This window comes from Oncorhynchus mykiss, chromosome 4, assembly GCF_057628025.1.
Source record: "Oncorhynchus mykiss isolate SJ-2025 chromosome 4, ASM5762802v1, whole genome shotgun sequence".
NCBI lineage: Eukaryota > Metazoa > Chordata > Actinopteri > Salmoniformes > Salmonidae > Oncorhynchus > Oncorhynchus mykiss.
Genome location: NC_143025.1, coordinates 47,016,278 through 47,040,474, shown reverse-complemented (window position 1 = coordinate 47,040,474; position 24,197 = coordinate 47,016,278). Strand labels below are relative to the sequence as shown.

Sequence of the window (24,197 nt, the reverse complement as noted above, 5' to 3'; positions counted from 1 at the left end):
ACCTTGTGCTGGGGACAATAAAAGGCACCTAAATGTGCAGATTTCTCACACAATGCCACAGATGTCTCAAGTTGAGGGAGCATGCAATTGGCATGCTGACTGCAGGAATGTCCACCAGATCTGTTGCCAGAGAATTTAATGTTCATTTTTCTACCATAATCCGCTTCCAACGTCATTTTAGGGAATTTGGCAGTACTTCCAACCGGCCTCACAACCGCAGACTATGTGTATAGGATTGTGTGAAATCAGTCAAATTGTAACATGTTGCGTTTATATTTTTCTTCAGTATATTAAGCGTCTCTTTCCACAATTTAATGGATGGTATCAGGCAAGATTGTGTCTAGGCTTCAGTTATTGTTATGTGAATAGCTATTTAGGGTTGTGGCTGTTTAATCTCACTCTCACACACCAGGCAAACTTTTCACTATGGCTAGCAGTGGCTTGCTGTAATGTTACAGGCATGCAGTCTTGCGATTCATTCCATTTGGCTAGTTTGACGCCAAAGCCAGCCAACAAAGCTAACGTACTTCAAAATTGTCAGTCACGGGTCAATAATATATGGATATTAGAAGCGTGTCTAATACATTTAATAACAAACCATGTACCTACTTAGGTAAACATATGAATTACCTGTTGCCCAAAGTTCGGCGCAACTGTTAGTAAGTGGTTCGCCATGTTCAGAACATGCGGCCACAGGGGGAAAGATGTGGCGTGTAGTGGTGACGTCAGACCATCTGGTTAAGTAGCCCAAAAAATAAACTCATGTTCATTGATTATGTTAAGGTAAACAATCCCTCAAATTAGTGGACCAATGGAGACTCATTGTCTACACCTCCCTCTAAACCCTGCCCTTCACAACAACAAAAAGCCAAAACTCACAAAAAAAAACTGGCAGTGAAAACAAAGAAATTGAGAGCCAAGACATGAGTAGCATAACCAAAAGGTAGTAATTGCAGCCAAGAGCATAGTGGAAATGGATTCAATAGGATTGGTTGTTGGGGAAGTTGAACTGAAAACATTTTTGCATTGGTTTTCAAATACGTTTCTCAATAATTTCAAGAGTTTTTGTTCTCGCTTTAAAATAGTCTTTGCAAGTTTTGGGGTTTTGCTTTTGATATACACTGCTCAAAAAAATAAAGGGAACACTTAAACAACACAATGTAACTCCAAGTCAATTACACTTCTGTGAAATCAAACTGTCCACTTAGAAAGCAACACTGATTGACAATACATTTCACATGCTGTTGTGCAAATGGAATAGACAACAGGTGGAAATTATAGGAAATTAGCAAGACACCCCCAATAAAGGAGTGGTTCTGCAGGTGGGGACCACAGACCACTTCTCAGTTCCTATGCTTCCTGGCTGATGTTTTGGTCACTTTTGAATGCTGGCGGTGCTTTCACTCTAGTGGTAGCATGAGACGGAGTCTACAACCCAGACAAGTGGCTCAGGTAGTGCAGCTCATCCAGGATGGCACATCAATGCGAGCTGTGGCAAGAAGGTTTGCTGTGTCTGTCAGCGTAGTGTCCAGAGCATGGAGGCGCTACCAGGAGACAGGCCAGTACATCAGGAGACGTGGAGAAGGCCGTAAGAGGGCAACAACCCAGCAGCAGGACCGCTACCTCCGCCTTTGTGCAAGGAGGAGTAGGAGGAGCACTGCCAGAGCCCTGCAAAATGACCTCCAGCAGGTCACAAATGTGCATGTGTCTGCTCAAACGGTCAGAAACAGACTCCATGAGGGTGGTATGAGGGCCCAACGTCCACAGGTGGGGGTTGTGCTTACAGCCCAACACCGTGCAGGACGTTTGGCATTTGCCAGAGAACACCAAGATTGGCAAATTCGCCACTGGCGCCCTGTGCTCTTCACAGATGAAAGCAGGTTCACACTGAGCACGTGACAGACGTGACAGTCTGGAGACGCCGTGGAGAACGTTCTGCTGCCTGCAACATCCTCCAGCATGACCGGTTTGGCGGTGGGTCAGTCATGGTGTGGGGTGGCATTTATTTGGGTGGCCGCACAGCCCTCCATGTGCTCGCCAGAGGTAGCCTGACTGCCATTAGGTACCGAGATCCTCAGACCCCTTGTGAGACCATATGCTGGTGCGGTTGGCCCTGGGTTCCTCCTAATGCAAGACAATGCTAGACATCATGTGACTGGAGTGTGTCAGCAGTTCCTGCAAGAGGAAGGCATTGATGCTATGGACTGGCCTGCCCGTTCCCCAGACCTGAATCCAATTGAGCACATCTGGGACATCATGTCTCACTCCATCCACTAACGCCACGTTGCACCACACTGTCCAGGAGTTGGCGGATGCTTTAGTCCAGGTCTAGGAGGAGATCCCTCAGGAAACCATCCACCACCTCATCAGGAGCATGCCCAGGCGTTGTAGGGAGGTCATACAGGCACGTGGAGGCCACACACTAATGAGCCTCATTTTGACTTGTTTTAAGGACATTACAAAGTTGGATCAGCCTGTAGTGTGGTTTTCCACTTTAATGTTGAGTGTGACTCCAAATCCAGACCTCCATGGGTTGATACATTTCATTTACATTGATAATGTGTGATTTGTCAGCACATTCAACTATGTAAAGAAAAAAGTATTTAATAAGAATATTTCTTTCCTTCATTCAGATCAGATGTGTTATTTTAGTGTTCCCTTTATTTTTTTGAGCAGTGTAGTTTACAATTCTCAAAATTTTGCTTCAAATGGTTTGTTTTTTGATTAACATCAATTTCACTCCTCAAAATGTTTACATTAGCAACTTTTATGTTTACGATGCATTTCAATTCAATGGCATGAAATTGGCTACATAAGGTACGATTGATTTAGTTTCTCCCAGTTGCTGTCCCACACTCCAGTACAGTAGGTGGCAGTAATGCACCATAAGGTTGGATGCCAACCAATGATGAACCTGGTCATTTAGATTACTGAACAGGATGACACTGACTAAATGTTTAAAAACAAAACTTTATTTCAGGAGAATCAGAACAATTCCATTGAGGGTTCCCCAGTCTTGCTTTACAGAATAAAAATGAGCAATATTTGCCAACTCTTGGACATGCACTTTGCAACACATTTCCTTACTCCCACAAACATTTTCAATAACCAGGTTTCCAGCCAACCTTTATGTGAGTAAAGGACATCGGATACAAAAAAGTAATGACAGGCCATAGACATTTTTGGGGTAAATTATCCAAATGTCAAAACAAAAAACACACTAGACAAAGTAGAATATTGTAAGTAAAATTAATTAGAAAAACAGTGGAAATGCTTTTATGCGCAAATATTGATACAATAACCATCATATTGAAGTAAACTTGGAGTCATGTGGTCCTCCCACAACAACTAGTCGGGAAAGCATGCTGTTCATTAAACTACAGATGAAATAAGTGAACTTCACAGGGTGGTGAAAGCACAAGGTAATTAGCTTGATGCTACTAACCAATAAATATCTAGGGTTTTCGTCTGGTGACATGATAATCTATGCTTGGTTGTTAAAAAAAAAAAAATATATTGTCCATATGATGTCATGTAGGCAATATGTGCGCTCTAGCCAACAGCACACAGATCGTGCTATTGGTTAGAGCACACATGCCAATACCAAAGTGAGCACACTCACTATAACGCAATCAGTGGAGTTGAAAATGTGATGAAACCCATTTAACTAGTTTTTCATTTTTGATACATGGGAATTTAACCACAAAATGCTTTTAATTTGCACTACATCACACAGCCTTTTATTTGCACCAAGTCAATAGGATGGAAACATGCGCATGTTTTTAGGCAGATTCAAGAATATGTGCATGAAAATCTGTCGCCAATTGAATGGAAACCTAGCTGTTGCTGTACATTTTCTTCAGGGTAGACATGTGTCCAGACAGTTGAGTAAGATGTTCTCAGGTTTGTACTTAAAGTAAAAGGAACATGAAGGCTCCAAAATTATGAAGGAAAAAAAAGAATCTAACAAACATGGACTCATACAAACCACATGGGGGGAAATGTTAAATAAAACCAAAACGTAACCCCAATAAAAATAAAACCCTGGTTGAATAAAGAAAAATACACCAACTGAGATTAAGAAAAAGAGAAACAAATATTTCACCCTAACTACGCCATCTCTGCCTCGCTCGTGAAGGGATTGTAATCAGACAATTAAGTACTTGACAGAGCAGAATGTGAGATTAAAGTTCCGGTTGGGGGAGAGCGTGAATGTTAAGGGACAGTGAGCACCGTTCTCAGTTTGGTACCGAGGGACGGGTTTGAAATAATTGTGGTGTGGACCTCGTCCTTGGGGTTCAAATACAGAAGAAACAAAACCCTACTTACCCTATAAAACGGACAGTTTGTTTCTTATGCCTACACAGCGCCGTTGTGGTTTCTAACAGGGCAGCAGCTCATTACAATATCCTTCACACTAACAGGGAAGGAGTATGTGAGTTTGTGTTGGATACATGTATTTTTTAAAGGAAATTAGTAAAGATGGCAAAGCCCCTCTTAATACTCTTCTGCCTGGGTCTCCACCTTGTAGCCGTTCTCATTGGAAACGTAACCCTCCCCCGATTGCACCGACTCTTGGTCCATCATCAACCCATCCTGGCTGTTCTCTTCTGGCTGGGGCGGCGCGTCGCCCTCATCCCCGTTACCCACGTCGTTCTGCTCGGCCGAGGGGAGCAGGAGAGAGCCATGCCGGTCCTCCCTGCGCTCCCCGCCACCCCGCTCCCTGTCTCTCTTATGCTCCCTGTCTTTCTCCCTGTCGCCCCTGTGCCTCTCACGGTCCCTCTCACGGTCCTTGTCCCTGTGGCTGCGCCTCCGGTCACGGTCCCGCTCCCTGTCTCTGTCCCGCTCCCTCCCGCCGCGCTCCTCTCCCACTTCCTCACCCACACTAGGCTCTTCAGGCATCCTCTCTCCTCCCTCCCCTATCATACCATCTCCTAGCACCAAGCCCTCATCACCTTCACCACCCTTGCCCCTCTCCCGGTCTCGCTTGCGCTCTCGACTGCGGCTCCTCCTCTTCCTTTCACCTTTGTCTCTGCTCCTCTCCCTGCTATGACTGTCTCCCCCTGGCCCTCCTCCCCCCCTCTCCCTCTCTCGGTCTCTCCTTCTGCCACCCCCTACACTCTCCTCTGCGGGCCCAGCCTGGACCAGACCCCTGTCACCCCTCTCCCTGGAGCGGGAGCTGCGCCTGCGTCTTTCCCGGGACCGGGACCGTCGTCTCTCGCCACCGCGCTCTTTCTCCACACCCCGTTCGCGCTCACGGCTGCGCTCTCTGCGTTCCCCTCTGGGCTCAGGTCCACGTTCGCGCTCACGTTCCCTGAGGTGAAGAGAAGGGCAAAAATAAGTCAACTGTCAAACCTCTATACAGAAATATCAAGTCAGTCAAACAACAAAATGTCCAATCCCAAATCTACCACTGGCCCATACACTCTACACAGATCTAAAATAAATTGGATTGATGTAACTAAGGAATATGGTAATAAATCTCTCGCCTTCAGATTATCCAATTCTTTCAGGTCTAATGGGTAGGGCCTATTTAAAATAGGGTGACAACCCTCCCATAGCAAACCACCCAAAGGGCCCAGTGTAGGTACTCACCCTCCAATTGGGGGATGGTCATCATAACGTGAGGTGTCGTCTCTTCCAGAGTGCTTGATGTTGACGTCAGCCCCACCTCTCCTTGTCCCACCAAGACCACCGCCTGGTTGGGGACAGAAAACAGGGCTCATGTGATACCAAAATCATTGACAGGAAATGAAAGCATTTAAAAACTGACAAAATATTTAAAAAAGGGTTCATAAAATGACCAATGCCAATATGAGAATCATCCATTCCAAAACACTGAATTCAGTGTTAAGATTTTAAATGGCATGACTGTAGTATGGATAATTATGCACCGTCACAGAGATCATGTGCAGTTCCTCACCTAGCCTGCGGGGATGCCATCCCTTCACAGTGCGGCCTCTCTCCACATCCACCAGCACTCTCCTTCCGTCGATCTTCTTCCCGTCTGCATGCTTGTAGGCAGCTGGGGGGGGGGGGTGAGAATAAGGTAGAGAAGGGTAAGTTGGAGATCTGCGGTTTTAAAGGTAAGGTTAACAAAGAGTGCATGAATATACTGACCAGGAGCAGGTGAGGTAGTGTGGAGCTGCTCTCTGGGCAGACAGACCATGTAGTAGTAGACCTTTTTCCACCACTAAATGCTGCATTTACCTGCACATCTCTTTTTCGAAGATGCACCACAGTTTAAGTACTTTGTTGTGCAAGCACTTTACTTCAGTAAATCTTTATTTTGAAACGCTAAAGAGGGATAGAATAAAGAAATTCATTCTAGACCAAAATCACAAGTGAGCCGGTATAGCAGATAAGGTTGACAAAACCGGGGGCCTCCTGGGTGGCACAGTGGTTTAAGGCACTGCATCGCAGCGCTAGCTGTGCCACCAGACACCCTGGGTCGAGCCCAGGCTCTGTCGCAGCCGGCAGCGTCCGGGAGGTCTGTGGGGCGACGCACAATTGGCCCAGCGTCATCCGGGAGGGCTTGGCCAGCAGGGTTATCCTTGTCTCATCACGCACTAGCAACTCCTGTGGCTGGCCGGGCGCAGTGCCCGCTGACCAGGTCGCCACTGTGTTTCCTCCGACACATTGGTGCGGCTGGTTGGATGTGTGTTGTGTCAAGAAGCAGTGCGGTTGGGTTGCGTTTCAGAGGGCGCATGGCTCTTGACCTTCGCCTCTCCGTACGGGAGTTGCAGCGATGAGAAAATACTAACTATTACCAATTGGATACCACGAAATTGGGGAGATTTTAAGTTGACAACTTCCATTGAAAGCATTTATTAAAATCTCAAACCTTATTTTATTATATCAAGTTTGCCATATAATATATCCAAACAAAACATTGAAGTTAGGCATATAATGATTGCCCTGTTCAGGTGTGGTTTCTGTGGAGCACTAGAGACCGATAATTTAAATCTTACTTAGGTCCAGTAATGACCACACTACTGTTGAAGAGGGTCAACCGCTCACTGTTGAATGGCTCATTTTACCTTGAAGGTTCTAGTTTAGACCAAGGGTACGTAATACTTACATGCTGACCACACCGCTCACGTCACGTGCACAACAAAATAAATGTACACGTTATGCAATCATTTCACCCACACTGCTCGAGCATCTGTGTGGCCAGGCGCTTAAATATAAATTCTATTTGACGCTCAACGCGCTGCAAGTCCGGACTCTCCCATTTCATTGGTTTTTAGGAGCATGTACCCACGTGGATGATTGAAAGATGAACTGACGTCCACACTCCTGTTGGTTGTAGTAACGCACCGTAAAGTTAGTTGCCAACCTCCATATAAAGTCCAAAGAAGTAAAAGAGAACCCTGAGGGAGGTGGAGAGATGAGACAGGAATTTGGTTTACCGTTTTATCTGTGGATTAATTGTCGGAGTAGAGGACCTTGTGCATTTCATGTAAAATAACCCAATGTATATATCCCAAGACAAATTAGCTAACAGACTCAAGCTAGCTAGCTAAATTGCCATAAATGTTTAATGCTTTTCGACCTGTCACCAAATTAATATAATTGATTAAGAGTTTGTTTTGATATTTTAATCTGCGTGTCCTGATCACGTCTGGTGTGGGGGTACAAAAATCAACATGCGCGCGTCCGGTTTGGTCAGCGTGTTACCCTACGCGGTCCCGAGCCTGCTGCTTTTCTGTTCTACCTTATAATAGCACACCTGGTGTCCCAGGTCTAAATCAGTCTCTGATTAAGGGGAACAGGCTTCCAAGGTCCAGAGTGGAGTTTAGACCAATCAACGGTCTCGACTTGGCCCACAAATAAGCTAAAATATTACATCTAAGGTAGCAAGCAAAAATTCTGAAAATCAATTATAAACTCAGCAAAAATAAATCCTCACAGCCAAGTTTGACATACATGTGACTAACAAAAATGGTATAATGTGTCCCTGAACAGGGGGGAGGGGGGTCAAAATCAAAAGTAACAGTTGGTATCTGGTGCATTATGTACTGCAGTGCATCTCCTCCTCATGGACTGCAACAGATTTGCCAGTTCTTGTTGTGAGATATTACCCCACTCTTCCAACAAGGCACCTGCAAGTTCCCGGACATTTCTGTGGGTAATGGTCCTAGCCCTCACCCTTCAATCCAACAGGCCCCAGACATGCTCGATGGGATTGAGGTCCGGGCTCTTCGCTGGCCATGCCAGAACACAGACATTCCTGTCTTGCAGGAAATCACGCACAGAACATGCAGTATGGCTGGTGGCATTGTCATGCTGGAGGGTAATGTCAGGATGAGCCTGCAGGAAGAGTACCACATGAGGGAGGAGGATGTCTTCTCTGTTAAGCACAGCATTGAGATTGGACTGCGCTTGTTGTCAAAGCAGGCAATGATGCTGTGACACACCGCCCAAAACCATGACGGACCCTCCACCTCGATCCCACTCCAGAGTATAGGCCTCAGTGTAACGCGCATTCCTTTGACGATAAAAGAGAATCCAACCATCACCCCTGGTGAGACAAAACCACGACTCGTCAGTGAAGAGCACTTTTTGTCAGTCCCGTCTGGTCCAGCGACGGTGGGTTTGTGCCCATAGGCGACGTTGTTGCCGGTGATGTCTAGTGAGGACCTGCCTTACTACAACAGGCCTACAAGCCCTCAGTCCAGCCTCTCTCAGCCGATTGCGGACAGTCTGAGCACTGATGGAGGGATTGTGCGTTCCTGGTGTAACTCGGGCAGTAGTTGCCATCCGGATGTACCGATCCTGTGCAGGTGTTACACGTGGTCTGCCACTGCGAGGACGATCAGCTGTCCATCCTGTCTCCCTGTAGTGCTGTCTTGGGCGTCTCACAGTACGGACATTGCAATTTATTGCCCTGGCCACATCTGTAGTCCTCATGACTCCTTGCAGCATGCCTAAGGCACATTCACGCAGAGGAGCAGGGACCCTGGGCATCTTTCTTTTGGTGTTTTCCAGAGTCAGTAGAAAGGCCTTTTTAGTGTCCTAAGTCCTCATAACTGTGACCTTAATTATCTACCATCTAAGCTGTTAGTGTCTTAATGACCGTTCCACAGGTGCATGTTCATTAATTGTTTATGGTTCATTGAACAAGAATGGGAAACAGTGTTTAAACCCTTTACAATCAAGACCTGTGAAGTTATTTGGATTTTTACTAATTATCTTTTGAAAGACAGGGTCCAAAAAGGGACGTTTCTTTTTTTGCTGAGTTTATATGTATACCCTTAAATTACAGTGTGCAACATGAATGGCTCATGTAGCATTGCAAAGATTTTTACATGAAACTATATTAATTTAAATAGCTCCAGTGATTTAGAAAATACCCAGCCTTTCATAACTTTAATCTCATGGGATTCTGTAAAAATGCATTAATTTAAAAGCTACGGTAATCAGATAAATAGACCATTACCAATAATGCTTTATTACTGAATACTGCGTGTCCCTAGTGGTTAGCCAACGGTTAAGAGCGTTGGGCTAGTAACCGAAAGGTCGGTGGTTCAAATCCGAGTAGACTAGGTGACAAATCTGTCAATGTGCCCTTGAGCAAACCCTAACGGCTCCTGTAAGTCGCTCTGGATAAGTGTGTCTGCTAAATGAATAAAATGTAAACAAAGTAGTCCAAGCAGTTGACAGTACTTCGTTGTGGAGTGCGTTTGAGAGCCTGCTGTGAAAAATGCTTGCGCACTTGAAATTAAAATCAGATGACAGTAATTCATGTCGCACCATATTTATGCATTTCCGCATTTTCACATCAACCTCTTACCCAGAAGGAACAGTGAATAGGCGTCACCGTGCGTCAAATCAGACACTTACCAAAGCACGTCTATCCACTTACAGGTGGAATTGGGGATTTTCTACCAGTAGCTATGTTTCCATCCAATTGGCGACAGATTTGAATGCAAATATTCTCAAATCCAAAGTAAATGCAATTTTTCCCACCAAACTGACTTGTTGCGGATTTAAAAAAAGGTGCGTGACGACGTAGTGCACACAACTTAATTTTTCGCTTAAGTTCTGATGTATAAAAATGTAAATTGAGTAGTCACAAACCTGCGTTTAATAGCAAATGTGCCTACGCTGGTCTTGGCATGTGTGCTCTAGCCAACAGATTGCATATACAGTACGGATAGGCTAGTCTACACGAGATAATGGATGAGATAATATTTTGTCACGGCAGTCAAACATCGATCATCATGTCACAAGCATAAGACCCTCGATATTTATTGGAAAGGAAAATCAAGCTTATCGCCGTGCACTTTTCACCACACATATTTTATCGGTAGCCTATCAAACTGAATGGTTTCCCCAATTCGTAATGGGAGGACCACATACACACACTATATAGTCATTTGATAAGATTATTATTACAATCAATATTTTGCACAAAAGGCATTTACACCGCAATTTCGCACATAATTCAATTTTATAGACAAAGATCCCACCATGCCAAACTAACAAATTCTGTGACACATTGGTTTGAGTTCCTGAATATTTACTCTGATTGCCAGAGTACACAACCTTGTATGGCAATGCTGCAATCTTCTTACCCAATATATGTTGTGCTTCAGACTATATTGAGACTAGAGTAAATTAGGTTGCCTTACATACAACCTCTGACCTTGTAATACTGGTCTAGAGGGGGAGATATAGGGGAGGGGTCATCTCAATACGAGCCAATGTTAAATGTGACCATGTTCACATACCTTAGTGGGAGTTTTATGGGCTGCTGTGTTTGTTTTTCACCAACTATCTTACCACCGCCTGGACACGAGCGCAGTGTCGGACTCAGAACCTCTCAGAGCATAGGGCTTCCAGTTGCAAGTCAACATGGCAGGCTCCTGCCAGATTTACCACATAGAAGCTGCAGCTTCTGAATCAAACTCAGAACACACACAAATATATACTCCCTTGGCCCAGACAGTCTTGGGATCAGTCTATTATGACCGAAGAATTCGGCGAGATCCATGATGACCCATCCTGGCCTCTACACTGGTCTGCTCTGCTGTGGTAGACGATCCAATGGGAAACGGCACAGAGGACTCTTTCCTCTTTATATCCAATCAGAGGGCCTTACCAGAACCACTCACTTTCATAGCCAATCTGAGGGCCTTACCAGAACCCTCTCTAGAGCATGGCAAATTATCGCTGTACTTTAATGACATCTCACACGTTTATACTACCCAGGGGGCCTTACCACAACCCCTCACTAACCTAACCAATCCAGGTTTGTCTTACCACAAACCATAACCTTCTCAACCAATCAGACAGGACTTTACTCAAACGGGGGTTGCCTTACCTCGACCCCAAAAACGACTCGAAAACATGGCCTAAATACAATCTTACTATACAAGCACACATACGGTGCATATCAAAAAAATATTTTTTTAAGAAACAGAAAGGTATGTATCTACAGAAAATTGGATGTGTTTGGTGTAGGCTAGAATAAATGTAGGCTAGTAAAAGTGGTGACATGTTTCCTCACTAGACTGGTTCTATTAGCTGTATACACGGGATCCTTGCTATCAGCTGTGCTAAAGAGATCTGGGGGTGAGATGACTGCCATGTCTGAATGAGCTACCGCTATGCTCTTGTTGGCATCTGCTCTTGCCTAGTTATATAGTAGGGACAAAGCTAAATGTGCGCATAAGTATGTGCCTTGCTGTAAAAGTGTTTAGAGTCCCTTCGTAACCCTATTCCATTAAAGCCAGCTCAACGCACACAAGAAAGGACCTTAACTTACAATGCTAGGGGATTTTGTTTTGGACGTGTGGTCTTTTTGATGCAATGTTATGCAATATATTGCCCTTTTCTTAATGATTATGCAAGAGACAACTTGATAAAATGCTGTTTCAGACAACTAAAATACTCAAATAGTAAAAGCACTTCGGTCTATTTGTAAAAAACAAAGTGCTAAAATGGATACATCTGAGGTGGCTTTAACACAAAAGGAAAACTCATAGGGCACCCAATAACTGACTAATGGCCTGGGGGGGTGCATTCAATGGTCAAAGCACCAGCGCCATCTTATTAATGTCAATATTGTTCAAGCAACATAAGCAGCTTCAAACAAAAATGTGCTTTGCCCATTGAACGTAGCTCCTCTTCCCTAAATAGGATGGAGGGTGGAAAGAAAGCTTACCCATCATACAAACCCATCATACCAACCATATACTGAGCTGTGGTAGTAGGGTGTAGATGTATCATAACCATCATCATCATCATCATCATCTGCAAGCCAGCTCTGGCCAATAGCCATCACAGATAGGCGGCTGCAGTGGCAATGAGAACAACAAACAATTAATACACTGCAGAGCCAGCATAGACATCCCCTCAAGTCAACCCTCACCTGAGTCACATCATACCAAGGGTGGGTGACCCTGGTCCCGGGGAACACTACTCCCTGTCTGTTCATTGCACCATGGGTGCATGACCCTAAGTGTTCCAGCAATTAATCAGTGGCTGCTTTTCAGGCCAGCTACATTGCAGTCGCTCTGTGTGGATACTTGCCTCATCACCGACTAGCAGTCAGGCATCCGATTCTTATTTTATATGATTAGCTGATATGTAAAACACCTACCCAGGTGATGTGATATCTGGCAAGTGACTGCAATGTAGTCGGCCTGGAAGGTAGCCAGTAAGTAGCAATCTTAGAGGCCAGATTTAGACCGGGAACACCCGCCTGCCTGAATTTAAATACGATAATTTAAATACGATAAATGACAATAATGCCAGGACCAGGGTGGAGGACCACTGATATGAGCTGATAGAAATGGCCTAGTGTCACACAAAAGCACAGAGAGGAGGGTACCCAAGTTAACCAGACAAGTTGGGAGGGGGGGGGGGTACTAGCCTGTTGGTGGCCTGTAGCGTGGTCCAACCAGGGAACCCACCCGTTCCACAGAGGACTTAACACTAATCATTACAGGCCTAACCTAATGCAAGCAAAGGCATTCAAGGTGACCAGAAGAACAAGGCTTAGAAGTTGTTTATACATACAAGACATAGGCCAAATCTTCCCACCGAATGGCACCGCCACATAGAAGTGCCATGGCTGGACTAACTGCACTCACTCAGACAAGTGCAGTACAGAAACCCTTTCTTGAGTTAGTCAAGAGGTCATCATGCTCCACAAACACAAGACAGACGTCACACAAACCTCACTCAGCACCTTGTTTCCCCTAATTAATAACATAGCCATTCTAAACTCAAAGTTCTGAAAATAAAAAGGATGGATGGATTTTGGTGACCCTTGTGTTCAGAGTTATACCTTCAACTTGTATGGACTGTGGATCCATATTTTTAACCCCCTTGCCAGTAGGCTTGGGCGTTATACCGTATACCGGGGTATTTGGAAAAAGACAAGGATGGTTTTTCCATACTGTTGAAATAATTTCTTTCAAATTTGATACATTTTAACATTTGTAGCTACTTAAGTAAATACCTGCAGTCAACTTGTACAATACATTAGGAGATAAACATTGAGTTCTTAATTTCACCCGTTACATTATAATGCAGCTTACTGTAGTCCCCTGTCATGTGGTGTTTGTTTACAAGCACACAACTACGAGAGACCGGAGCCTTGGGAGTCATTCACTGTTGTGCCGCATGAGCCAGGTGATCTAATTACAGAAGGTCTAAAAGTTCTCCTCTGTGTTTGGTTGGCTAATTTAGTAGCTAGTTAGCCATCTAGCTAAGTGGTTAGCTTCTTCCAAAAATCAAGCATTCGCTTGGTAACAGCAGATAATCCCCTCCTGGATCAAGAGCCTTGTTGGCATATATTGGTTTTGTGCATGCAGCAAACTGTGTAGCATTTGAGTTACTTGTATAGTTTAGGTCAGAAACTGTACAAAATGTTCACAATGCGGCTAGCATTCAATGGAATTTTACATGTACTTGTTAGCAATGCTAACCTTCAGATTAGAGTATCAGTGGGTTTTGAAAACAGCACCGCTTGGGTTCAGTGCCAGTATTACCGAATATCCCAGTATGACAAGGTCATTATGAAAGCATGACAATCTGGATACCGCCCAAGCCTACTTGTCAGCTAGTTCTTGTCTGACTCTTTTCATACCATTGTTCCAATCCAAACCATACTCTGGATACTTTCCATTCAACATGTCCTCGCAGCATCATCAGACCAGCGCAGAACAGCTCAGTGTGCCTCAGCAGTGTGAACATTTTATTTTTTTAAATTTGGCAGATATTAAGAGTGGGCCTAGACCTATGGATAGATGTAAAACCAACACCCATCCTGGCCCGTCAATGGGAAATCACACCAGGGACAGCATAAGCTGCTAGTGCAGTACAGAAAGAAAAAAACACTTTAAAAACAGAGCCTAGTCAGTTTGCACCATAAAAAAGGTGCTATTCAGTAAAGAGGCTTCCTCGTACACTGGGCAAGAGTATAAGGTGCTGATGTTAACTAATAGTCAGCAACACCAACTGCTACAACTTCTAAAGCTATAGTGAAATTACAACCATTTGTAAGCTGCCACAATCTGGTGCCGTCGTCATTTCTCACTTACACGAGTCCTTCAACAAATACTATCCCACCTACGTACCCTCCCAGCATTCAGACACCCATTTGAGATGGTGGGTTATAAGGGGGTTGGTCTCTCGTGGTACTCACAGTGCATGTCTCTCTCGTGCTCGTACTCTATGAAGGCGTAGCCTCTGGGCTTCCCTGACCGCTTGTTGTAGACTATGTAGATCTGGAAGAGAGAGCAACTATAATAAAGCTAGCTGAACAAGCTGGGGGGGGGGCAAGAGGACCAACTGCCACTAACAAATGGCCAATAAGTTGTATTGTAAAACCAATGGGTGGTTTGGGAGACAAAACTTACCCTTTTGATGGGTCCATAGACCTCAAACTCACGGCGAAGCTTGGATTCCGTTGTGTCATAATTCTGCAGCAATGATAACAGTTAACATCGATCACATGTGCCAAATACAAAAGGTGTAAACTTCACTGGCAGCTTGGTCTTAGAATTGTCCTCAGAACACACTTCTGTCTTTCATACCATTCGATAACAAAGCATCTGCATTTTCTTTCATTATATTGTGGTGTATGTGTGCTTCATTTGTTATTAATCACTACCCGGTTTAAGTATCAATGGCCAAAACAGGATGGAAGGAAAGATGCCATGGAAGAGCCTGTATAATGCACTTACAACACGAGCCACAAACAGGGTCTTGAAGGCATCCCCCTGAGCATTGGGGTCATTGTGTGGATCCCCTAGAAGGCAGAAGCCAATATTACAACATGACTTCAACTTTCAGAAAATCCTATGAATGTCACAAGCTCATCATGTCAACTTACAGAGTTTCAGTTCTGTCTCCACAACCGTCTGCCTCCTCTCGATCTTCTCCCTCCTCTGTAAAACAGACACAGGTTAGCTAGGCCCCTCAGACTCAAACCCCAAATGGGTACTGTACATGTACATTAAAGCCATGTACATTAAAGCCATGTACTAGTACAACCTACTGAAGATTCCAAGTTATCCAATCTCATTCAGATACGCATTGAGGTTTCAGAGACTAAAAGTGAAAGAAAATGTCCAAAAGAAAGTAACCCCTCTTCCAATTGTCTCACCTTTCTCTCCAACCTCTCATCACGAGTTTCTGCCCTAGTAGGGGGAGGGGCATCTCTGGGATCCTATCAAAACAGTCCAAAAGTTAGGCTAAGAAAAGCTAGAGGGCCAAAGGCATTCAATCAAATAGCCAACTATCCATCTCATTAATGAAGAGTAATTGCACAAGAACTAGGTAGGTTTGCCTTACCTCAAAGTGCCTGATGAAGGGAGCGATGCCACAGTATGGTTGGTTGTGGTGTTTCTCATGTGGAAGCTTCTCCAACTGGGTCAGAAATGGTATGGGGTCCCGCGGTGCAAATAGGGCCAGCAGATTGGGGGGTAAAAACTGGGTCATCTTTCACCTGCAGCGAGAAAACGACATGTTTAGTTTACATACTACATAGTAACTAATAATATGCAGACATGGAGTTGGTTGCATCAGTGTTGTCATTAGGCAGTGTGGACAGAGCCACAAAGGCTTGGAAGACCATTGCGATAACCATGTGCAGCTAAATTTCTTCTGCAAAGCTAGCTAAATGATTTCCATGTAGCTAGCAAGGTAAGGCAACATCTTATTTTGATGTGTGGAACTAGCTTCGAAGCTAGTGTCGAAAACTGATCAATGTTGCCAAACAATGCTCAAATCTTCCCATTTTCAAGGAAAATGAAGGCCGGAAAGTCACAGGTTAACCTGTTGAACCTATAGGGGCGCTGTGTCATTATTGGATAAAAAGACGTGCCCGTTTTAAGCGCAATATTTTGTCACGAAAAGATGCTCGACTATGCATGGAATTGACAGCCTTGGAAAGAGACAACTCTGACGTCTCCAAAACTGCAAAGATATTATCTGTGCGTGCCCCAGAACTAATGCAACAGGCGAAACCAAGATGAAGTTTCATACAGGAAATGCCCCGGATTCTGAAGGAGCTGTGTTCCAATGTCTCCTTATATGGCTGTGAATGCGCCAGGAATGAGCCTGCGCTTTCTGTCTATTCCCCGAGGTGTCTGCAGCATTGTGACGTGTTTGTAGGCATATCATTGGAAGATTGACCATAAGAGACTACATTTACCCGGTGTCCCGCCCGGTGTCCTGTGTGCGTAATCTGTAGGTCCATGCGCGTTCCATTTCTTCAGAATTGAAAGTAAACTGCCACGATGGATTTTATCGTCGATAGATATGTGAAAAACACCTTGAGGAGTGATTCTAAACATCGTTTGCCATGTTTCTGTCGATATTATGGAGTTAATTTGGAAAAAAGTTTAAATGACTTTTTTTTTCTTACCCAAACGTGATGAACAAAACGGAGCGGTTTCTCCTACACAAATAATATTTTTTGTAAAAACGGAACATTTGCTATCTAACAGAGTCTCCTCATTGAAAACATCTGAAGTTCTTCAAAGGTAAATGATTTTATTTGAATGCTTTTATGGTTTTTGTGGAAAATGTTGCATGCTAAATGCTAGGCTTAATGCAATGCTAGGCTATCAATACTCTTACACAAATGCTTGTTTAGCTATGGTTGAGAAGCATATTTTGAAAATCTGAGATGACAGTGTTGTTAACAAAAGGCTAAGCTTGAGAGCAAATAGATTCATTTAATTTCATTTGCGATTTTCATGAATAGTTAACGTCGCGTTATGGTAATGAGCTTGAGTCTGTATTCACGATCCCGGATCCGGGATGGGGAGATCAGAGGTTAACGTTAACTCGCCAACATGAGATTTCTCCCCCAAAAACATTTACAAGGATAGCTAGCTAGCAGAAAGTGAATGCTTTAGGCTGATACACCACAAAATTAAAAATTAAAAACACAACAACTTAAGATTTTACTGAGTTACAGTTCATATTAAGGAAATCAGTCAATTGAAATAAAAAAAAGCATTAGGACGTCATCTTTGGATTTCACAACTGAAAATACAGATGTAGCTGTTAGCGATACCACGGAAAAAAGGACGTGGATCAGAAAACCAGTCAGTATCTGGCATGACCATTTGCCTCATGCAGTGCAGTTGATTGTGGCCTGTGGAATATTGTCCCACTCCTCAATGGCTGTGCGAAATTGCTGGATATTGGCGGGAACTGGAACACGCTGTCGTACACATCGATCCAGAGCATCCCAACATGATCAATGGGTGACATGTCTGGTGAGTATGCAGGCCATGGAAGAACCGACATTTTCAGCTTCCTGGAATTGTGTACAGATCCTTGCGACATGGGGCCGTGCATTATCATGTTGTGCCATTCATCCATCACTCCATGTTTCGACAATGGGCCTCAGCATCTCATCACTGTATCTCTGTGCATTCAAATTGCCATCGATAAAATGCAATTGTGTTAGCTGTCCGTAGCGAATGCCAGCTCGTACCATAAACCCACCGCTATCATGGGGCACCCTATTCACAACGTTGACGAACCGCTCACCCACACATGCTGTCTGCAATCTGCCCGGTACAGTTGAAACAGGGATTAATCCATGAAGGGCACACTTCTCCAGCATGCCAGTGGCCATCGAAAGGGCGCATTTGCCCACTGAAGTCAGTTACAATTTGGACATGTTGCAGCAGTGTATAGAATGGAGATCGCACAATATGAGAAATGTACAGGAGGGCATAGTCAGAGGGAGTGTACAGTTAGGATAGAGAAAGCACTGTGGGGATGCCCATGCACTTGGGGATCAAAAGTGCCCCGAGAAACAGGTTGAGATTGCCAGAGTTCGAGTGGTGCAAAAAGCAGCCTATGTTGAGGCAGTGAATAGAGCAGAGAATAGCCCGAGGGTGAGAGAGAGTCGACTGGGAGCCCCCGAGTGAGTAGGATTTCTTGCATTTATAGCCATGGTGATCAACTACACTGAATAGAGGTCGACCGATTATGATTTTTCAATGCCGATACCGATTATTGGAAGACCAAAAAAAGCCGATACGATTAATCTGCCAATTTTATTTATATATTACACACACACACATACATAACTGGGGCAAAAACGTATTTAGTCAGCCACCAATTGTGCAAGTAGGTACACTTCAACTATGACAGACAAAATGAGGGGGAAAAACAATCCAGAAAATCACATTGTAGGATTTTTAATGAATTTATTTGCTAATTATGGTGGAAAATAAGTATTTGGTCAATAACAAAAGTTTCTCCATACTTTGTCATTTCCAACAAAGGGTATATAACAGAGGTCAAATGTTTTTTCTGTAAGTCTTCAAAGTTTTCACACACTGTTGCTGGTATTTTGGCCCATTCCTCCATGCAGATCTCCTCTAGAGCAGTGATGTTTTGAGGCTGTTGCTGGGCAACACAGACTTTCAACTCCCTCCAAAGATTTATGGGGTTGAGATCTGGAGACTGGCTAGGCCACTCCAGGACCTTGAAATGCTTCTTACGAAGCCACTCCTTCGTTGCCCAGGCGGTGTGTTTGGAATCATTGTCATGCTGAAAGACCCGTTTCATCTTCAATGCCCTTGCTGATGGAAGGAGGTTTTCACTCAAAATCTCATGATACATGGCCCCATTCATTATTTCCTTTACACGGATCAGTCGTCCTGGTCCTTTTGCAGAAAAACAGCCCCAAAGCATGTTTCCACCCCCATGCTTCACAGTAGGTATGGTGTTCTTTGGCTGCAACTCAGCATTCTTTGTCCTCCAAACATGAGTTGAGTTTTTACCGAAAAGTTATATTTTGGTTTCATCTGACCATATGACATTCTCCCAATCTTCTTCAGGATCATCCAAATGCTCTCTAGCAAACTTCAGACGGGCCTGGACATGTACTGGCTTAAGCAGGGGGACACATCTTGCACTGCAGGATTTGAGTCCGTGGCAGCGTAGTGTTACTGATGGTAGGCTTTGTTACTTTGGTCCCAGCTCTCAGCAGGTCATTCACTAGGTCCACTAGGTGGTTCTGGGATTTTTGCTCGCCGTTCTTGTGATCATTTTGACCCCACGGGGTGAGATCTTGCGTGGAGCCCCAGATCGAGGGAGATTATCAGTGGTCTTGTATGTCTTCCATTTCCTAATAATTGCTCCCACAGTTGATTTCTTCAAACCAAGCTGCTTAACCATTGCAGATTCAGTCTTCCCAGCCTTGTGCAGGTCTACAATTTTGTTTCTGGTGTCCTTTGACAGCTCTTTGGTCTTGGCCATAGTGGAGTTTGGAGTGTGACTGTTTCAAATCAAATTTTATTTGTCACATACACATGGTTAGCAGATGTTAATGCGAGTGTAGCGAAATGCTTGTGCTTCTAGTTCCGACAATGCAGTAATAACCAACAAGTAATCTAACTAACAATTCCAAAACTACTGTCTTATACACAGTGTAAGGGGATAAAGAATATGTACATAAAGATATATGAATGAGTGATGGTACAGAGCAGCATAGGCAAGATACAGTAGATGGTATCGAGTACAGTATATACATATGAGATAAGTATGTAAACAAAGTGGCATAGTTAAAGTGGCTAGTGATACATGTATTACATAAAGATGCAGTAGATGATATAGAGTACAGTATATACGTATACATATGAGATGAATAATGTAGGGTATGTAAACATTATATTAGGTAGCATTGTTTAAAGTGGCTAGTGATATATTTTACATAATTTCCCATTATTAAAGTGGCTGGAGTTGAGTCAGTGTGTTGGCAGCAACCACTCAATGTTAGTGGTGGCTGTTTAACAGTCTGATGGCCTTGAGATAGAAGCTGTTTTTCAGTCTCTCGGTCCCAGCTTTGATGCACCTGTACTGACCTCGCCTTCTGGATGATAGCGGGGTGAACAGGCAGTGGCTCGGGTGGTTGATGTCCATGATGATCTTTATGGCCTTCCTGTGACATCGGGTGGTGTAGGTGTCCTGGAGGGCAGGTAGTTTGCCCCCGGTGATGCGTTGTGCAGACCTCACTACCCTCTGGAGAGCCTTACGGTTGTGGGCGGAGTAGTTGCCGTACCAGGCGTTGATACAGCCCGCCAGGATGCTCTCGATTGTGCAGCTGTAGAAGTTTGTGAGTGCTTTTGGTGACAAGCCGAATTTCTTCAGCCTCCTGAGGTTGAAGAGGCCCTGCTGCGCCTTCTTCACGATGCTGTCTGTGTGAGTGGACCAATTCAGTTTGTCTGTGATGTGTATGCCGAGGAACTTAAAACTTACTACCCTCTCCACTACTGTTCCATCGATGTGGATAGGGGGGTGTTGAGGACAGGTGTCTTTTATACTGATAACGAGTGGAGGACAGAGGAGCCTCTTAAAGAAGGTCTGTGAGAGCCAGAAATCTTGCTTGTTTGTAGGTGACCAAAAACTTATTTTCCACCATAATTTACAAATAAATTCATTAAATTCTACAATGTGATTTTCTGGATTTTTTTCTTTTTTTGTCTGTCATAGTTGAAGTGTACCTATGATGAAAATTACAGGCCTCTCATCTTTTTAAGTGGGAGAACATGCACAATTGGTGGCTGACTAAATACCTTTTGCCCCACAGTACATACACACACAATAATGACAATTACAACAATACCGAATGAACACTTATTTGAACTAAATATAATACATCAATAAAAATCTATTTAGTCTCAAATAAATAATGAAACATGTTCAATTTGGTTTAAATAATGCAAAAACAAAGTGTTGGAGAAGTAAAAGTGCAATATGTGCCATGTAAAAAAGCTAACGTTTAAGTTCCTTGCTCAGAACATGAGAAAGCTGGTGGTTCCTTTTAACATGAGTCCAATATTCCCAAGTAATAAGTTTTAGGTTGTAGTTATTATAGGACTATTTCTCTCTATACCATTTGTTTTTCATATACCTTTGACTATTGGATGTTCTTATAGGCACTTCAGTATGGCCAGCCAAATCTCGGGAGTTGATAATCTTGAAGTCATAAAAGTCATAAACAGAAGTCATAAACAGCACAAATGTTTGAAGCATTGAGAAGAGCTGCTGGCAAACGCAGTAAAGTGCTGCATATACCCTGACTGTTGCACAGAACGCAAGAGAAGTGACAATTTCCCTAGTTAAAATAAATTAATGTTAGCAAGTAAATATTAACTAAATATGCAGGTTTAAAATGTTTTAGTTGTGTAATGATTTTAAGAAAGGCATTGATGTTTAGGTACACATTGGTGCAACGAGTGCTTTTTCGCAAATGCGCTTGTTAAATCACCCGTTTGGAGAAGTAGACTGTGATTCAATGATAATCAATGCGGTGCCTGTTAATTTATATGCCAGACAGGACAAGCTAGATAAACTAGTAATATCAACCATGTTGATACTAATCAACTAGTGATTGTTAAAACTGGTTGTTTTTTTATAAGATACGTTTAATGCTAGTTAGCACCTTACCTTGGCTCCTTGCTGCACTCGCATAACAGGTCAGCCTGCCACGCAGTCTCCTCGTGAAGTGCAATGTAATCGGCCATGATCGGTGTCCAAAAATGCAGATTACCGATTGTTATAATAGGCCCTAATTAAATCAGCCATTCCGATTAATCGGTCAACCTCTAATACTGATGGAGCAGAAATCACAGAAGATACATGGTAGTTGCAGCAGCAGATAAATATTTGGGTGTAAGATTTTAACACAGAAGATCTGCAGTACGTTGAGAGAAGGGGTTCCATTCTCCCAGGCCTAGTGTAGGAAAATGTAGGGTCAAAGTAGTGGGATGGGTTGGTCGGTTTTGGGGAATAGTTTATAGGTGTAAGGTAAAGTTAAACAGTGGTGCAATTGAAGTTTCCATTCGCTTTTTATTATATTTTCTCGGTGACCAAAATGTGCAATCCACACTGACCTGTGAAAGCAGAGAACAGAGTCTACTTCTGCTGGATAACCACACAATGAGAACCCGCTATTACACAAACAGTTAATTTTTAGAATCCCTACTGTTGACCAATGAGCAACGAAGGGGCGTTGACTTTTGCACCGAACTTGTGAAAAACAAATGTTCGCACGAACAGCCTAAAAAATGAACTAACGGGATGCCTCCCCCCTCAAGCATCCCATTAATCTCTGCGTGTACATAGCGCAGGGAGAGTCCTTCGAATTGCACCTTCAAGACTAAAACGAACAAAAATGTCACAAAATTCCGTAATATATGCACCAACTGTTCCGGATAAGGACGCCTTTAGAACAAGCATTTCGTTATACATGGTTAGCAAATGTTATTGCGAGTGTATGTGACCAATACAATTTGATTAGATTAGTCTGGCTTCCGACGAGACACCTCAGTGGGCTAACTGAGGCTAACAACGCAGTCAAACAATGGACCTTAGCCAATCCACCAAAGCTTTAAGCTAGTTAACTACAGAAATACCAGATACCTAAAATGAAATATGGTGCAAATGTGGTACATTTTAACAGGTCTAGTTCGGTTAACTAAACTGGTATATGTAACGTTATCTACCAAAACGCTAACCACTGTCCAGCGTAGGCCTCGTGCCTCCACTCAGGGACACTACACATTTCTGGCCCACTCACCTTAACTCTTCATTCAATCCCTTTAAAACTCAGAGAGCCCGAATCAGGCAACGTGGAATAAGAGCGTGCACTCTAATTGTTCAACGCAAGATGTTTCCCCACAGTTGAATATACTTGAGCTTCAGCTTGGTTAGCTTCTTGCCAGAAAAAATATTTGTCCTCAACTTAAAATGGCGGGATGACGTAAAGCGACAACACTGTCGCGACAGTTCCTCTAATGTTTCACGAAGCTTCGGGATAATTTACGTGAGACCTGGTTTCCACAGAGAGGATGGGGAAGAGAGAGGCCCAACTCCGCGGAAATCTGTCTCCCTCCAGCAGATGGCGATGTTTCGTTGTTTCGCCTACATGGTAGGGACTTTCTGTATGGAGGTCAATGAAAGTGTTGAAATATGGCTTATTTGCTACGTGAGGTTTATTTGATTGAATAGATGTTTCATACTGCTTACGTTGTTACGAATGTACTGATATAAATAGGACACGTAACATCCCGGCAACTTTGTGAAAAATCGGAATGGTCTCGAGATGGATATGCATATTCATGGTATGAGGCTAGTGGCAGTGTTGGGCCTACAAAGCCAAAGTCCCCTGATGGGTGAGCGTAATATACAAGGAAATTCTCAAAGCTGTTAATGAGAACCTTGACAACCTTGTACCTAGCCGGTGGGGATTTGGGTGGGGTGCCCCCACCCAGGTAGTGGCAGTGCTGGCAACACTAGCTGCAGTAACCCATGGGGAGGGGGTCACACTCAAGACAATCAGAGACTGGATAAATTACTGTGGCCCTGGTGGCACGGAATAATCAAAGGTCTGACTGCACAGAGATACTTGGGAAAATGATCACAACGGGGGACCAGCGTGTGTGTGTTTCAGGGGAACGGGGTGTACCTGATCTCCAACAGCTAGGACTTGACATTGATTAATACAATTGACATATTTTTGCCAATTTTTTTTGCTAAATTCTGCATGCCTTCTCAAACAACTGCAACTGTCTTCACACATCAAGGCCTTTCTTGAGTTGGGCTCGGGGATGGAACAACTGTTGAACATCTGAGCTTGTGGTTGTTTGTGGGGGAGAGGGGTCGAGTGTGTACGAGTATGTGTGTGTGTGTGTATGTATCCC

General features: G+C 43.8%; 1 protein-coding gene across 2 annotated transcripts; it reads right to left on the bottom strand.

Moving 5' to 3' along the window:
- Positions 1-2,956: 2,956 nt before the first annotated feature.
- Positions 2,957-23,397, bottom strand: LOC110521917 (uncharacterized). 2 transcript variants are annotated; one of them, XM_090232198.1, is made up of 11 exons: positions 23,075-23,259; positions 15,814-15,967; positions 15,626-15,688; positions 15,353-15,407; positions 15,204-15,268; positions 14,877-14,939; positions 14,663-14,744; positions 12,199-12,302; positions 5,924-6,025; positions 5,596-5,698; positions 2,957-5,314 (listed from the first exon to the last, which is right to left on the bottom strand). In XM_090232198.1, exons 8-11 carry the CDS (start codon positions 12,287-12,289, stop codon positions 4,498-4,500), a joined length of 1,113 nt encoding a protein of 370 aa, XP_090088324.1. In that variant the 5' UTR covers positions 12,290-12,302; positions 14,663-14,744; positions 14,877-14,939; positions 15,204-15,268; positions 15,353-15,407; positions 15,626-15,688; positions 15,814-15,967; positions 23,075-23,259; the 3' UTR covers positions 2,957-4,497. The 2 variants fall into 2 exon arrangements, with proteins under 2 accessions (XP_090088324.1, XP_021455552.1); XM_021599877.3 differs by lacking the exon at positions 12,199-12,302 and having other exon boundaries at positions 23,075-23,397.
- Between the last annotated feature and the right edge of the window lie 800 nt (positions 23,398-24,197).